This window comes from Acanthisitta chloris, unplaced genomic scaffold (assembly GCF_000695815.1).
Source record: "Acanthisitta chloris isolate BGI_N310 unplaced genomic scaffold, ASM69581v1 scaffold4667, whole genome shotgun sequence".
In the NCBI taxonomy this organism is placed as follows: Eukaryota; Metazoa; Chordata; class Aves; order Passeriformes; family Acanthisittidae; genus Acanthisitta; species Acanthisitta chloris.
Window position 1 is genome coordinate 6,299 of NW_008683046.1, and position 15,331 is coordinate 21,629.

Genomic DNA, 15,331 nt, shown 5'->3' on the forward strand with positions numbered 1-15,331 from the left:
CACAGAAATGAAAAACCACTCTGCCAATCCCCTGCCACATTCTCTGCACTCTTCAGTGTCTTTAATATCTCACTATTCCCTTGCTTAAAACATTTATACTTCTGGTTTTACACACACTTCCCAACTTTTGAACTCACAAACATTTTGGGTTTACACACACTTCCCAACTCTCACTTTCAAACTCATTCTCCATCCAAGCACTCCCTTTTCCCTTCAGTCTGGCATGCCAAACAGACAATCCTCCTCCTGCCTGGTGTCCTTTCCCTCTCACCTGCTTTAAGAGTGCCAGGATGTAGAGTGGGAAGAGCCTCAGGGAGTGAGGAGCTGTCAGCCCAGGCTGCTGGATGCTCAGGACTGATGAACGGTAAGCAGACAGAGAGTCTATCACTGCATTGACCAAGGCATCCCGAGCATCACTCAAGGTAGCAGAAACTGACCTGTCCACAGCTAAAAACAGAGTACAAAGCACAAATAAGAGGCTTTTCCTCCCTTGGTAGGAATACAGTCACATGTTAATTTTTTTCTCGGTTTATCATATACTTTGATGCAGGGAGAAGACGAGAGGGAATGGTCATAAGCTGAGACAGAGGAGATTCAAGTCAGATGTCAGGAAAAATTTTTCCATTCTTGGTCAGGCACTGGAATAGGTTGCCCAGGGAGGTGGTGAAGTCACCATCCCTGGAAGTGTTTAAGAGGCATCTGGATCTGGTGCTGGAGGATATGGTTTAGGGGTTCCAGCAGTGACAGGTTAATGGTTGGACTTGATGGATCTTAGGATCTCCTCCAACCTTGATGATTCTGTGATCTTAATAAGCTTTAACTGCATTCTAGAGGAAGTCAAGACAAGAGATTCAGAAAAAAACCTATGGGCCCATGATGGTTACCAGGCTAAGCCTAAGCCCAGGTAATGACATACAACTCTGATACTTGACCTAAGCCAAGTGTTAAAACCAGAACTCCCTTAGATTTGCAGCTGAGAAACCACCCTTGGAAACAATCTTTTCTTCTAATGCTAATTCCTAGAGGATTATTGCTCAGAGCTTTAAGGAGAAGCTCTCATCATGCTCACCCATGTTGGCCAAGAGCCCAGTGATGGCCTGCACATCTGCCCCCAGGTACACATCACTCAGTGTGGTGACCACAGGTAAGCACATAGTGTGCACACGAATTCGTCTTTCACCTGCAAGAAAAGAAAACTCTAGTCTCCAAACACACTTGTTTTATGAAACAACATCAGAACTGCCACTGTTTGCTCAATCTAATTTTTCATACAAATGGTGAGTCAGGCCTCATCCAGTACCTTTAAACACTTTAGCTCTCCATTTGTGGGTTAAGTCTACCTATTTTCAGACCAAAACTAAGCTTGTCAAGAAATTTCTTGGTCTGGAAGAAGTGATTAACATGATTGACATTCAGTAGCACATCACAGCTGTGACCTTGATATCACATGAAACATTTGGTAAGTTACTGCAGCTGAATTGCAGCTGATAAATGGACACAGACTTATTTGAACACTGTACTGTTACTGCAGGTAACACCACCAAGACTTATTTGAACGCTGTACTGTTACTGCAGGTAACACCACCTACCTTTGCTAGACGTGTACAGGAGAGCTGACTGAAAAGAAACAACTTGCATATCAGTAAGACTCTCTTCCACTGACATCTGCACAGCATATCCTGCATCTGGGTTTACGTTGGGTAATGACAACAAGTCTGTAGATCTTACAAAGAAGTTCCCATGGAAAGTATGAATGGAAAGACCTACAGGGAAAGCATGAATCAGTTTGGGGTTTAGAGAGTACAGGCACCATTTACCCAACTGCCATCAGTGTAGATGGCTCTGTATAGGAATGTTCCTACTTAATGGAATAAAGTATCCTCAGAACAGGTAAATATCCCAAAGAGATAACTAATCCAAAGAATCCACAAAGCCCAGCAGAACACAGGAATTAAGAAGGTAAATCAATGCAGAACAGTAAAAAGTCTCTACAAGGACTATAAAAGCAGTCCAAGAAAATTTCCAGTTTTAACCCCTGTAAAATGGAATGTAGATGCCAGAAAAGACACTGCAAATACACCAATAAATTGTCTGATTCATGGTACTGATTCTACCTAATATTTGCCTTTCATCATTTAAGTTTACAAAACAGCTAAAATACCAAGCAAAACATTCCGAAATAACAGCAAACACACACTTCTCCCCAAGCCCAACCCCCCAAAATTCTAAAAAACTACATTCAAACCTTTGGTGCATCTTATCCTCATGACAGCCTCAAACCCAATCTTTCTAGTTAAATAGCGTTTCAGTTCCTTCTGCAATTTCTCCACTTGGACAGGGTTGTGTTTATGATGGTAAGACTGGTAGTAGTAGACACTCCCTGCTGAGTACCTTGATATACAACCTGAAACAAAACCAGCAAACATTGGAAAGTGCAGACAGTTGCTGCTGCAGTCTTTAAATACACCATTAGAACGCAATATTTCCTTTAATTATTAAACTGTTCACACCTGCAAATAGCTCTGGTACAGTTAGAGATCTGCATATAGAAACATGGGTATGACACAACTATATCTTCAAGTATGTGTGTAGTTTTAGGGGTGAAGTAATTTTCCATTGACCTGAAATTGCAGGTACTTTGTCACTTGAAAGTTTGGTTAAATAGAGAAAAAAATAATTAAATCGCTAATAAAACTTACTCTAAAGACATTTACACTGAGGGTTAAAAGGCATAAAAGGAGGGAACTATTTCAGCCATTTACATCAGTATCACAAGAATCCTGACTTGCTAAGGGAGGCTATGAAAACAACTAGGTTAAATCAGGACTGAAAGGTTAAAATCTATTCCCTGTCACTGCTCAACAAGGATGAAGTTGCATTTTGACTCACTAGGATATATCAGGTTCATATACTAAACATTACAAGAGTTACAGGCCCCAATATGACTTTCTATGACTTACCTAAAGAAGCCAAGTCAGAATATTGTCCACTAAGAAGAAATAAATCCACTGCAACCTGCTGTCCTGAGCAGTCCAAGGCTAACTTCTTGTAGAAATCAGTTGATGGTGTCAGATGTATGTCCTGTTAATACAATGAAGTATTACAAAAATACAGAGGAAGTTAAAGAGATTAACACATTTATTGTCTGTTTTCAAGGACACTAATAATTGATTCTCCATCACTGATTACAGTGAGATCTTAAAAAAAGGATCAGATAATTAACCTGTGTTTATATTGCTTGGTTGGTTTTGCTTTTGTTCTACTACTTAAAGAAAGGAACAAGAAAACCACAAATGAACCCAAAACAGGCAGCCCCAGATCTTTTGTTCTTTCTACTACTTAAACAAAAGGAACAAGAAAACCACAAAATGAACCCAAAACAGGCAGCCCCAGAACCACCTACAGTGTCAGTTCTCTCAACCTTTTTGCTTTTCTAACCTTTGCAGTTGCTCTTTGGTTTGGCTCTTCCCGTGACTTTAGTGCTCCCATTCCCACAGATGGAAGCTGTGTCTGGAAGACAGTGATTCTACCTCCAGTGGGGGACATCAGTTTAAAGGCAGCCTGTAATGCAGGCCCCAGAGCACTCTGAGTTTCCAGGGACTTGGTAAACATCTGTGGCAAGGTCTTCAACAGATCTTGAATCAGCTACAAGTGAGAAAACAGAAGTATTAGGTCTAGGAGTCATCACAGTTTTCTTTTTGATAGAGCTGATTGGTGAACATATATAATTGTGTATTAACACTCCTAATATTAAAGTAGTAAAGAAAAAGTCTTTGAAAAATTGAAGCACTTCCTTGTTTCAGGTTGGCAAAACTTTACAGCCACATAGAAAAAAAGGTCTCTTTTCTGCCTCAAAACTGGCATTTGAACAGCAGGTGTTAAAGAGCATTAAGTCATCCCAAAAAAAAATAAATCACCAAACCCATCCCAAACTCTGTGAACGTCACTCATTATTTAAGACAGTTCTTACCTCTTTATTTTCATTTAAATTTACTAATAAGTTTTCTGGCATTGGTATAAATACATCTAGAAGGAAAAAAAATTTAAAATCTCAGTTAAATCTAAAACACACATTAAGTTTCCCCTGACTTTATTTGCCACCCATTACAGCTATGGAAAGAAGCACACAGCATGTGTATAAATCCATGGAAACAGAATTATATGGATTTCTTTTTTCTCATAAGCATCCCTGTGGCAGAATGCCACGTTAGAGCAGCAATCAACAGGGCTGAAGGATAATCAAGACAATTAAGTAAAACCACAAAGCAAATACTTTCAGTGCTCATTCTACCCTGGCCCATCACATCCAGTGAAAGGGGACTTGAAAGCCAAGGCAGAGGGACAGCACTGAGCACCAGAAAAATCTATAGGAATTCACCCAGCATCAGTATTTGGGATCTCAAAAGGAATCTAGAGAACTGTACAGATTAAACCCAAAGTTAGGAAAGCTGTCTTCATGTTTGAAGTCATGAGCAGCCACAGCATTGCTCAGGGAGACATCAGGGAGATGTCTTCACACAGAACACAGACATATGCTGCTCCTAAAGCCACTACTAGAGAAACTAATGAGCTGATCTACAAACTCCCACCAGATACATCTTTTTAAAGGCTGTCATAACCAGCAGTCATTAGTAGAGACTAATCACAGGATTTATTTCCACATACCTTCAATATCTGAAACTATAAGCATCTGAGGCTGAGAGAGACCTTCCTGAAGACTGTAGAAATGGATTGTGCTGTCAAATGTTATGAAGCCTATTTTTGTTCTAGTGTTCCCAGGAAGCCTGAAAATGAGACATATGGTGTTCAACAAGATGAAATTCATTTCTGCAGGCTTTTTTTTTTTTTTTAAACAGCCACTGCATCTTTTCATGGTTGTTACCAAGTAGTTAGCTTAACAACTACACTGGAAGAGTTTGACTAAGTCATTTTGGAGAGGAAAAAAACAACAAAAAAAGAGCTTATAGTAGAGTCCTTAGCAGACATGAAGAAGCCTTTTAAGAGGGTAATCAGAAGAGGAAGAAAAGCAACAGCAGAATACTAAGCACCATTTCTCTAAGTTCAAACAGCATGTATTTTATGAAAAGTTTATTAGGTGTATGACTCTTTTCAGCAAATACTTCTCTACATTCCAGTTTTTAAAACATACAGTTCAAAAGACATCATAAACATGTTGTTTATTCCTCTGGTAATTGGTGAAGCAGTTAGGAAAGAGTCAGGCTGAAAAAACAAGCCTCAAAAATTACCTTTTCTACGGGTGCAGCTGTGATGGGAAAAGGACTACAGCTTGATGGTACATTTTAACACAACACTGGCCATTGCTAGCCAACACCAGGAAATTTCTCTCCTAGCCAGGAAGGACTGGCATGTTGATGTCTATCACAAGTTTCTTAAGAGGAATGAAAATAGAAGACTAAGACAAAAAAGTACTTACAAGTCTAGATTGTCTAACAAGGTCTGGCAGACTGTGCTCAAGTATCCTGTCTCTATTGCATTGTGAGAGACATCAAACACAAAGAGGTACACGGGTGGCTGAGGTGGACGCAGCTGAGTGAAGGAAAGATCACTTTTAATTGTCAAGTAACATTTAGGAGATTTGGTTTATTCATTCCCTTGCAAGTTTAAAGTGTCAAAACAGCACCCAGATGATAGCTCAAACTTCTGAATGAATTTGCCTCTTGACAACTGCAGAATTCTAGTTTTCTTCCAGAAGACCTACAAACACCTATGTATTCTAAATACAGAACAGCTCTGACATTGTATTAGAAATGAATTATCTAAAATTCTTCCCAAGAGTTCTCAGATACACTACTTCAGGCAACAACTGTTCTACTGAGCTGGAAAGCATCCTCTGTAACAAAAGCTTTTTTGATTTCCCTCTGAAAATAAAACAAAGGGAGAGAATAACTAAAAGTAAATAAAACCTTACCATGTATTCAGATGGAGCCATAAACTCAATAGTAGCATTCTGTACTTCAGGTCTTTTATGAGGTTCTCCATAAACTCTTGTCACAGGATTATACAGGAATTCTTCAGGAACTATGCAGATAAGTTTATACATTAGTATTTCACGCTAGTACTAGCTATGTTGCATTTTAAAACAAATCTATGAAGTCTTTTCTGGCTGTTGGGCAACACCTCTTGGAGAACCACACTTGGCAGGGCAGCTACTTGGCCACCTGCTAGGGTACCTGGGGCACCAACCAGGCTCCCTGTGTCTCTCTAGTGCCACCAATGTTGTTGGGAAGGATTTCTCATGCCTCACAGCCCATGCATGACTGACAATCCCTGTCCTGCTATGGCCAACAACATTACAGTCTCAAAGGCCAAGGTGGGAAAGGTTAACTGTAACACTTTAAAGCAATAAGCACATTTAACACCTACCATCATTCACTCTATAGCACAAATTGCATTTCCATCTCCTTTGGTCTAGAAAGCTGACAAAAGGGTTGATGTACGTCCGGCAGGAACGGCATCTCACAATAATACTGGAAGTGACCACTGGCAATTGCTGGAAGAGAAAAGCTTCCTGTTGAAAAGCATCACCACACTTCAGCTACTCATCTATGGCAACAACACTCCCTCCACTGTGCCTCCTGGCCAGCTACTCAAAGCATTCTTGTTGAAGCAAGGAGTACTCCTGCACCCTCACAACATCCCTCCAGCTCCTTAACATGACAGGTTGGAACTCAGCTCTCATCTATTTGACTGTGTAGGTTCCCCTTCCAAGCCTCTAAAAGTCTTGAATTTTACACTGATGGTTTAATATCAAGTCCTACACCCAATCCAGATCAAAAAATGAGGTGAAGAAAAGCCCACATCTTTGAAAAACTATTTAAATTGTGAAAAATAACAATGCTTAAAAGAGGCACTGCTAAATTCCAAGTCTCCTGGCTATCTGAGGACATTCAAACTTCTCCAGCTTTGTCAAGTCTTAATTGAGTTTATAATGAGTACCAAGTTTGGTATAAGAAAACAATAGCTACAACTTATTTGTGACAAGATAAACTGGAATTTAAATGTGTTGACTCCTGCCACAGTCTGAGTGCTGTGCTGTCTCTAAGCTTTTGAGGGTCTCAAACTACATTTGAGAGGGTTTTTTAATTAAGAAGTGAGGTTTAAAAACGGTAGGGAGAAATAATTCAGAAAAATTACAATGATCTGTATGGAACAGAGAAATGTCAATTCCTGAGGTAGTTTTTCTGGGCCAAGACACTTGTCCTTCTTTTATAATTCACTGTCCAGCTCTGGACTCTAGCAAAGGCATAGTTGATATTTCAGCATTTAAAGTTTTGAATATTTGTCATACCGATAAGTCTTTGAAAGGATGAAGCAGGAGCCCCAAAGGAAGTTTGGCTTTATTCAATAAGGCCTGAGTTTGAGGAATGTTAGTCAGGGTACAGCGGAACAACCTACATGGAGGACAAAGGGTTATTTTCAGAGGCTTTCAGATAATAAAAGTATGATTTCAGTAGTACAGTATCTTTTTCTCGAGCTGGTGATGGTGAATTTCCATTCCAGATAAAGGATCTTCTCCATCTCTGTCAAATCATTCTGTTTCAGCCTGAGCTTGACCCACAGTACCTACTTTGAGTTGCTATGTTATTTTTATACATATGCCCTTGACACAGAACTGAGTCTTGTTTTAGTCACTCAAGTCAAAGTTAAGCCTAATAATGTTCAAAGTTGCACCAAATCTTTATATACTAAGTGTATTTTGGAATAAACTTGAAAACCAGCAAAGTTTTAAAAGTGGTTTTAAAACTTAGTAACTATAACCAACCCCACAGTCATTTTCTGAGGCCTTAGCACTGAGTGGTTTCCACAAAGTGCAGCTGTGCATGGCAGTTTTGCAAATCCAGTCCAGCTTGTTTGCATGAACAACATCACAAAGATGCTGTTGCTTCCTTTACTACCAAAAATAGATTTGCAAAGCAGGAGTTCCTGCCTATAAACAGTTAGGTTGATCTCCTCAGAGAGAGGACTTGCCTGTGTCTGACATTTCATTTACTCTCTTGTTCTAAATGGTTACTTTCAATACAGAGGTCACCTGTGTTTCTGCATTCTCAGTCTTTTTGGTGTACCTCACTCAAGTGAGTTAACTCCTGTTTTATATCTTTTCTCAATCAAACTCCCTGCCAGCTATAAGGTAAATTCTTTGAACTGTACCTATCTGTAGCTGCCTTGCAAGCAACTTATTTTTCCTCATACCTTCTACACAGGTGACTTTCCCCACTTCAAACTTAAACCCACTTACTGCCTTTATCTTAACACAGTGAAGCAAATTTTCAATGTTTTCTACTCATGAAATTAAGGACATATTTTGTGGTTATGTTTATACTTCGGTTTTGATGAATTATAGGAAGTGGATAATCTTACTCAGGATTACAGTTGAGCTTCTGGATGTCTTCATGCAAGTTTGGGACAGGAGCCTTCAAGAGGGTTGTAGGGAGAATATTTCTTTCTTGAAGAAGATTCACAGGTCTTAATCCTTCTTGCTGTAGACTCAGGCCACCCATTGATGCAGTTAAGTGATTAGTGCCCAGGGCAGGCTAGAGTCACAAAATTTCAGAAATTAACACCAATTCCTTGGGTGAAACCCACAGTTCATTCCAAAAGCAAACATACTTCCAGTTTGGTTTACGTATTTGATATATTTAGAAACACATGAACTTGGATTTAGACATGTAACAGAGGTAGAAAATAACATACATTGGCTACAAAGCTCTTGAAATACAGAGGCTCAGCTGGCAAAAGTGTTGGTCAGTTCACTTTGAAAAGTTTAGGGAAAAAAAGCCCCAAATACTTCAGCTAACAATAACAACACGAGGGAAGAGAAACATGCCCAAGAGAGCTGAAAGTTTCTAAAAAAACATCCTGAACAGATTCAAGGATAGAACACTTCAGAAAGAGTTTGCACACAGCTTTTCCAAACTGGTACAAAGGCACCAGCAAAAGTATTAATTCCAGGCTATATCCATCCCCTGAACAAATGGCTCCCACACAGGGAACCACATAACCAGCAGCCTAGAGATGCACAACACACCAATCATCCCTTCACCCACACACACCCCACAGGTAGGACTGAGACAAAACCAGACAGCCTTTACCTGGTGGAAATGCTTTGCTCCATCTGGATATTGCAAAGGAGATGCATGGATTCCTGGTGCTCCAGGTGAACTATGTTGGTATCCTGGAGGTAAGGCAGGGTAAGAATACCCAACACTTCTACTCATCTTCAGATTTGGGGCTGCAGGAGAAGGATGTGGAGTTGCTAGAAGCAGAGTAGACAAATACTTAATTGCTGAAGAGCTGCAGCTTACCCAAGGCATTAGTACAGCAGGAGAGCTGCTTGTTCAGCTCCTCAGTGTAAATACTACAACTGCTGTCAATTTTGCAAAGTGCTCTCCACAGCTTTACCAGACTGAGGCATAGACAAACTCATTGTCAGTGCTTCAAATTCCATATTTAGCTTCAAGACAGGCACTGAACCAAGTAAATAAGTTTGTTCATAAATGCTTGAACTCCTGTCTTTCCCAGATTCTTAGAAGTTACACACTAATACCCATTTTTAGTCCCAAGGCCTTACCCATGAGGCCACCACCTTCTATTGCATCGTAGCTGTTTTGCACCACAGACCCATCACTGGCAGCAGATGTAGCATCACCTATTAACCAAAACAATCACAGGAAAAAATGTTCACACTTTACAAAGAAGCTTTAATGAGATAACTGCAAATAAATCCTACTTGCTAGATAAATATTAAGTTGAGCATAGCTTAGATCTACTTTGGTTTTTTGTCCCAGGACAAAATGGAATTAAACATACACTTTGGTCTTTCTCACACACTTCCCCTGCAGATGTAACCTTCACAAAGAACATTCATAAAACCTCACAATCTTTTTGCAAGGAAAACAAAAGTCTCTACACTTCTGGTTTAATCACCATTTAGGATCCCTTGAGATGAGGTATTTGCCATAGCTTCCAAGCTGACAAGCAGTAAAGGCTCAGGGGACACTTCCTCCTCAACAGAGGAAGCATCTTTAGACTAGCTGCAGTTTTTAAGTACTCTGTAACTTAGGTACTGAGTTCCCCAAAGAACTTTTTTCCACTTAAAATTCACAGAAGTACCAAATTCCCTTCACTTACACACTTAGTCCAGTACTGCTCATTGAACAGCAACAATTCTGATATGGTCACATACCAGTTAAGACAGAAATTCCATCTGAGATAAGAAAAACCTTGAAATTGAGAGAGTGCTCCAAAGGACAGGTTTTTTTGTCATCTAAATACATGTCTAAATACACAAACACAGTTATCTGTTGCTAAGAAGTAGGTTCTGAAATTACTTTTATCTTCAAAGATGACCCAATAAAAGAACTTACATTACACACTGAACCTTACTAGTACACAGCAGTCAACTTGCTTCACAGACTAAACATTTTTATGTCTCCAGGAGCTTGAAAAGGTTTCTCTTCATTATGAAGAAAGCATTTGCTAATCAAAAGCTGTTTCTAATGGATTTAATACATTCAAACCCAGGCTAAATCTGACTACACTATTCTTGTACTCACACAGCACAAGAAACTGTCAATCTGAACACACAAGGAACCAACAGCTTTGACACAACAACCTATCTGTGTGAAAATAAAGCTGCCAACTAGCACGTGGCCCCAAGTGCCACACAACTGCAGTCTGCCTGCCACAGAGCCCTGAGCAGTGCTCCAACAATGGCACAGCTCTGCAGGGCCACAGGAGACACAAATATCTGTCTTTAACAGCTGACACTAAGTAGCCTCTAGGAAGAGCCTTCAGAAAAATAACAAATCCCTGATAGGTGTCTCTGTGATTCTACACAGAGGGGTAGGATAAGGGATAGCTACACAAACAGGGAAGGGATTGCAGGGCCCGTATTTCAGCTCTCCCTGCAGAACAAAATAATACAGGAAGTTATATAGGTTATGTCCTCACAGCAGTCAGGGATGCAGAGAAATCAGAATTTCACTACCATTTTAGAACACAAAAATGATGGCAGCTATAGGAGACATGGCCACGTTAAACACCACTGGGAAATCGATTTTTAAGTGTTAGCTTTTCAAATGTTAGTAACATCTGTCTATGAGAAGTATTTTACTTCCTCCAGGTCCTTACCTGCTCCTTTCAGACTAAATTATTACCTGTACTAGTATCATTTTACAATTTGAGTCTCTAACAGAACAATGTGCTTGACTTCCAAAGTTGCCTATCACAGTCATGTTCAAATTCAACATCAAGAGCAAATTATTTCTTACCTTCTCGATTTGCAGCTGAATTTAGCAGAGACTGTGGATTAGGTGGTCCTGCTACAGCTGTTGGTGGCCTGGGGGGACCACCAACTGGTGGAGGTCCTAAAGGTGGCCTTGGAGGGTGGAGTGGAGTTAAAGGCTGAGTCACTGGTGGAGGTGCAGATCCTGTAAAGAGATTAACTTTTAGGAGGAGTTTAACTCAGCTGAAAAGAGTCACAAAAGTTTTCTGACAAAAACACACAGACTGAACTTGAGTATTTGTCTTATTCAAAGGACAAACAGTATGAGATACATAAATCCTGATGTGTGTAGAAAGTCTCACAACTTTAGGTTGTTTCCATCGTGCTTTTCCCATGGTCAGTTCCTGTAGCTATCATCCATGATCTCTTTCAGCTTTTTGTTGCTACTACTGGCAAGAATTCCAAAAGGTACAGAAAGCATCCCAACTTCCATAACTAAGTCTGGAGTGATCACCAAATGGGCTAAATTAATTTAAAAAGTGATCACTGCTCAAAAAAAATAACCACAGGGAAATCACTCAGGAGGATTTGCCATTGAATGGATATAAAAACTACCTTGTTCCAAACACTTTCCAAAATTTCTCAGCATTTTCCTCACTAACTCCAAAGTCCTGTTTACTCAATGAAGTGCCAGAAACAGTTTCATAAATTCTGTGAGCTTAAGACATTTTGCACAGCACTGCACAATTAGTCAGGCATATATCAGAAAAAACTAGCATCAAGAAAAATCTCTAATGAGACTAAAAACACTTCACAAGAAAAAAAATATTTGCTTTTATTTCTGTACTTGACTGCTGTTTGCATGCACAGTCAGGAAAAACAAATCTATGACAACAGACAGCAGTTTGGCAAAGAGAAACCTGAGTATTAACTGTGTTTCCATAATAATCACAACTTGCATAATAGAGCTATTTAGTGTTAGAAAAGCTTTTGCCACTGCATATACCAGCAGTCAAGCAGCAGGAACAAAGTCTCATACTTTCAGAGCACTTTCTAAAGACTGACTATTCTCATCAGATGTGAAAATCACAAGCCTGGAGGAAGGAAGCTTTCCATTGAACTGGCCTCTATTTCCATGGCATAGAATGCCTTCAGTTTTCTTTCCAGGCTGTGCTCCAGTTGTTTGCATCAACCTGAGGCTGTTCAGAAAACTACCTGCATCAAGTTTTAAACTGACCACACTCACTAAACAGGACTACACTTCTCAATTGTGTCCTGGACTGGAACATGCTAATGCTCCAACAGCCACCCCAAGGAGTGGTGAAGGTCACAGAAATAGCATCACCCACACACAGCATCCCAAAACAATGAGACACCATCCAGGAGTTACCTGCTTCAGTCAACTGAATCACCCAACCTGTGCAGAGAACTCCCATTTCTAACCCAGAGAAACCTCCCTGGTATTTCTGATGGGCACACCTATTTTGACCACCTTGTTCCACAAACTTGGTCCTTGTCACTGCACAGTCAATTCTGTATTCTTTATTTTAAAAGGCTCTTGAGACATGGACATTGGTAAAATACCAAGAAGTTGTGGTTACCTGGCTTCATATAGCTGTTGTGCAGTGGAGGACCCCCTGGAGAAGCAGCATACTGGTAACTCCCTGGAGGATTTGTATTTCCTGATAACGATGATGGTGGCTGAGCTGATCCTGTCCCTGCCCCGTGAGCCAAATGGCTTGTTTGAGACCCAACTGGCTGACTCACAGGAGTCTGGCCATACTGCCAGTTTGAAAGCACTGGTGGGTTGGCTCCAGGAGGAAAGCTTCCAGCAGATGATATAGCAGCTGAGTTTTGTAACGCAGGCGGTGGCAGCACTTGTGGAACAGGACCTGTCTGCTGTACTGGTGACCCAGAGAAAGCTGACACTGGTGGTCTGTTGAGAGTCTGTCCAGGTCCTTGATAATTGTTTAACTGAGAAACATTCTGAGAGCCACTATAGTTATACTGTCCAGCAGACTGGTGTGGAGGAGCCTTGGCCGGCGCCTGGTGGGAGTAGGATCCTGGAGCTGAAGGGCTGTATCCCTGCCCATCTGGTGAATGCATCAGCTGATTCTGAACAGGGCCTGGAAGAAAAAAAACTACTCTTTAGGAAGTCAGCATTGTGTATCACCTCTGAAAATAAGAGATGCTCCTGGGAATGTCTTTCCCTTTGATTTTATTGGTCTCTAAGCTATTTTTTTCTTTAACAATCAGGTGTGACAGAAGAGCACATGAATTTGGTAGTAATTTGCTATCGACACTTAGATCATTTTTATGTTTTACAGCAGTATTGCCACCACTAAGCATTTCAGAGCCATCCATGTTCCTGGACTGAAATTCACACAGGACACAGTTTCAAACTTCAGGAAGACCCAAGACAAGCTGCTCAGGAGTGCTCTCCCACACATCAGACAGTGGACACGTGAGCAGAGCGAAAGAGGAAATTCCATTGCGTAACAACTCCGTTTCACATGACGACTGACACCAACTTACACTTCAGCTTACACCACCAGCCAGTTCCAGCACAGGTCACCAGGCTACTTCTCAAGTGACAGAGTTAATCTATGAAAGTTTCTGTGGTTAATTTTAGTAAGAGAACTATTCATACACATACCACTCATGTGAACAGCCAACTGGTCACCAGCACAGAATGAAGGGTAAGTTTATAACGAAATAATTCACCAGTTAGGAAAATAAAACTTGAGAGTTAATGATGCTTTTTATGCATCTGTTGTTGGTATAGCTGAACTAAGATTCACTCACTTGAAGAAAAAAAAAAAAAACACCTTAATAAAAGTTTGAAGAAAAAAAACAAACACCTTAATAAAAGTAATCTCATGGAATTGTGTTCCCCTGTAAGGCAGTATCTGGTATGATGCTCTTGCCAGTGTTGTTTACTGTTTGGAGAGTTATAAATGCCTTACAGGGGAACACAGACAGAATCCCATGAGACTTCCAGAGCAGTAAGAGCTCCATCAGGAAAGCTGCTGCTACAGGTTGTACCATTGCCACAAAATGGACATCCTGAAGAGACCATAAATTTCCAAGTGAAATCCTTCTGAGCAGTGCACACTAGATAACATGTCACAGCCAGCCACGACTGCTTAAAAACTACCAAAACACTGCCCAATGTTCTATCATTTAGTTTAGCCAGTCACTCTGGGGGTCTCCTCATCCCCTAAACCCACAGCCTGAATACTGGAGACATTGCACACACAGTTACACATGTGTGAACAGAAAAGAACCTCTTCACAGTTTAGAGTTAAGATTATTTTCTTTGCAGCCCTGTACTACTTTCCAGATTTAGTTAACATTTGACAATTTCTTTGAACCCAGATAAACAAAAGCACTTCATTTTCCAGACCAGACATGCCTGCAGGATTCAACACTTAAATTTTCAAAAACATGCCAGAGATGAGCTTGGACAGTGGATATATATTTACCAAATGAGCAGTGCAAACAGCTGCCACCAGAATGAAGTCACAGAATTTCATTTAACCTTAAATAAAAGACGTTTCCCATTGAAACACTCTAGTTAAATTCATAAAGGTGAACAAATTCCCATTTCCAAATTAAAATAACTTGGAATTCAGGCATTTCTGATAATAAATTAAGTTAAATGGAGAATACATTCAAATTCTTAGGACAAATGTTGCACTGGCCATTCAGTTCCTCATTCCCAAGGAAGCCTTAGGCTATGGGTCACAGAGTTGTTAATTCACTGAGTATTGCACAGATTTAGGTAACTACTAAAGTGCCAGTGATCTCATCCTCACTGCCTCTTATTTGTGCATAAAAAGTACACACCATATTATCCTCCACCCATTAATTTCAACATGCTATTTATCACTCAGTTAGGAAATCCAGTTATACCCTACTGTCCTGACAGTGCTGCTGAAAAATCTTTGCCATTAATAATCCTCTAAAGTCTAAAGAAAGAGCTCACAAAGGTGAAAATGGTAACAGTTATGACTCACCTTCAAAAATTAGCCTGCAGTGTATCAGGTGGATTTGCAACAATCAATTTACAAACCCATTGTCAAT

At 40.2% G+C, this 15,331-nt stretch overlaps 1 protein-coding gene across 1 annotated transcript in view; it reads right to left on the bottom strand.

Annotated features, from left to right (window-relative positions):
• Positions 1-13,366, bottom strand: part of SEC24A (SEC24 family member A) — a 16,352-nt gene extending 2,986 nt beyond the window's left edge. The window contains exons 1-17 of the mRNA XM_009078756.1: positions 12,847-13,366; positions 11,292-11,450; positions 9,590-9,667; positions 9,111-9,274; positions 8,380-8,552; positions 7,310-7,412; positions 6,385-6,511; positions 5,930-6,039; positions 5,435-5,547; positions 4,666-4,784; positions 3,971-4,026; positions 3,439-3,645; positions 2,961-3,081; positions 2,246-2,404; positions 1,590-1,763; positions 1,070-1,180; positions 272-447 (exon numbers count right to left, since the gene is read on the bottom strand). Coding sequence (XP_009077004.1) covers positions 272-447; positions 1,070-1,180; positions 1,590-1,763; positions 2,246-2,404; positions 2,961-3,081; positions 3,439-3,645; positions 3,971-4,026; positions 4,666-4,784; positions 5,435-5,547; positions 5,930-6,039; positions 6,385-6,511; positions 7,310-7,412; positions 8,380-8,552; positions 9,111-9,274; positions 9,590-9,667; positions 11,292-11,450; positions 12,847-13,351 — 2,655 coding nt within the window. The 5' untranslated portion in view covers positions 13,352-13,366. The remainder of the gene's footprint in view (positions 1-271; positions 448-1,069; positions 1,181-1,589; positions 1,764-2,245; positions 2,405-2,960; positions 3,082-3,438; positions 3,646-3,970; positions 4,027-4,665; positions 4,785-5,434; positions 5,548-5,929; positions 6,040-6,384; positions 6,512-7,309; positions 7,413-8,379; positions 8,553-9,110; positions 9,275-9,589; positions 9,668-11,291; positions 11,451-12,846) is intronic.
• Between the last annotated feature and the right edge of the window lie 1,965 nt (positions 13,367-15,331).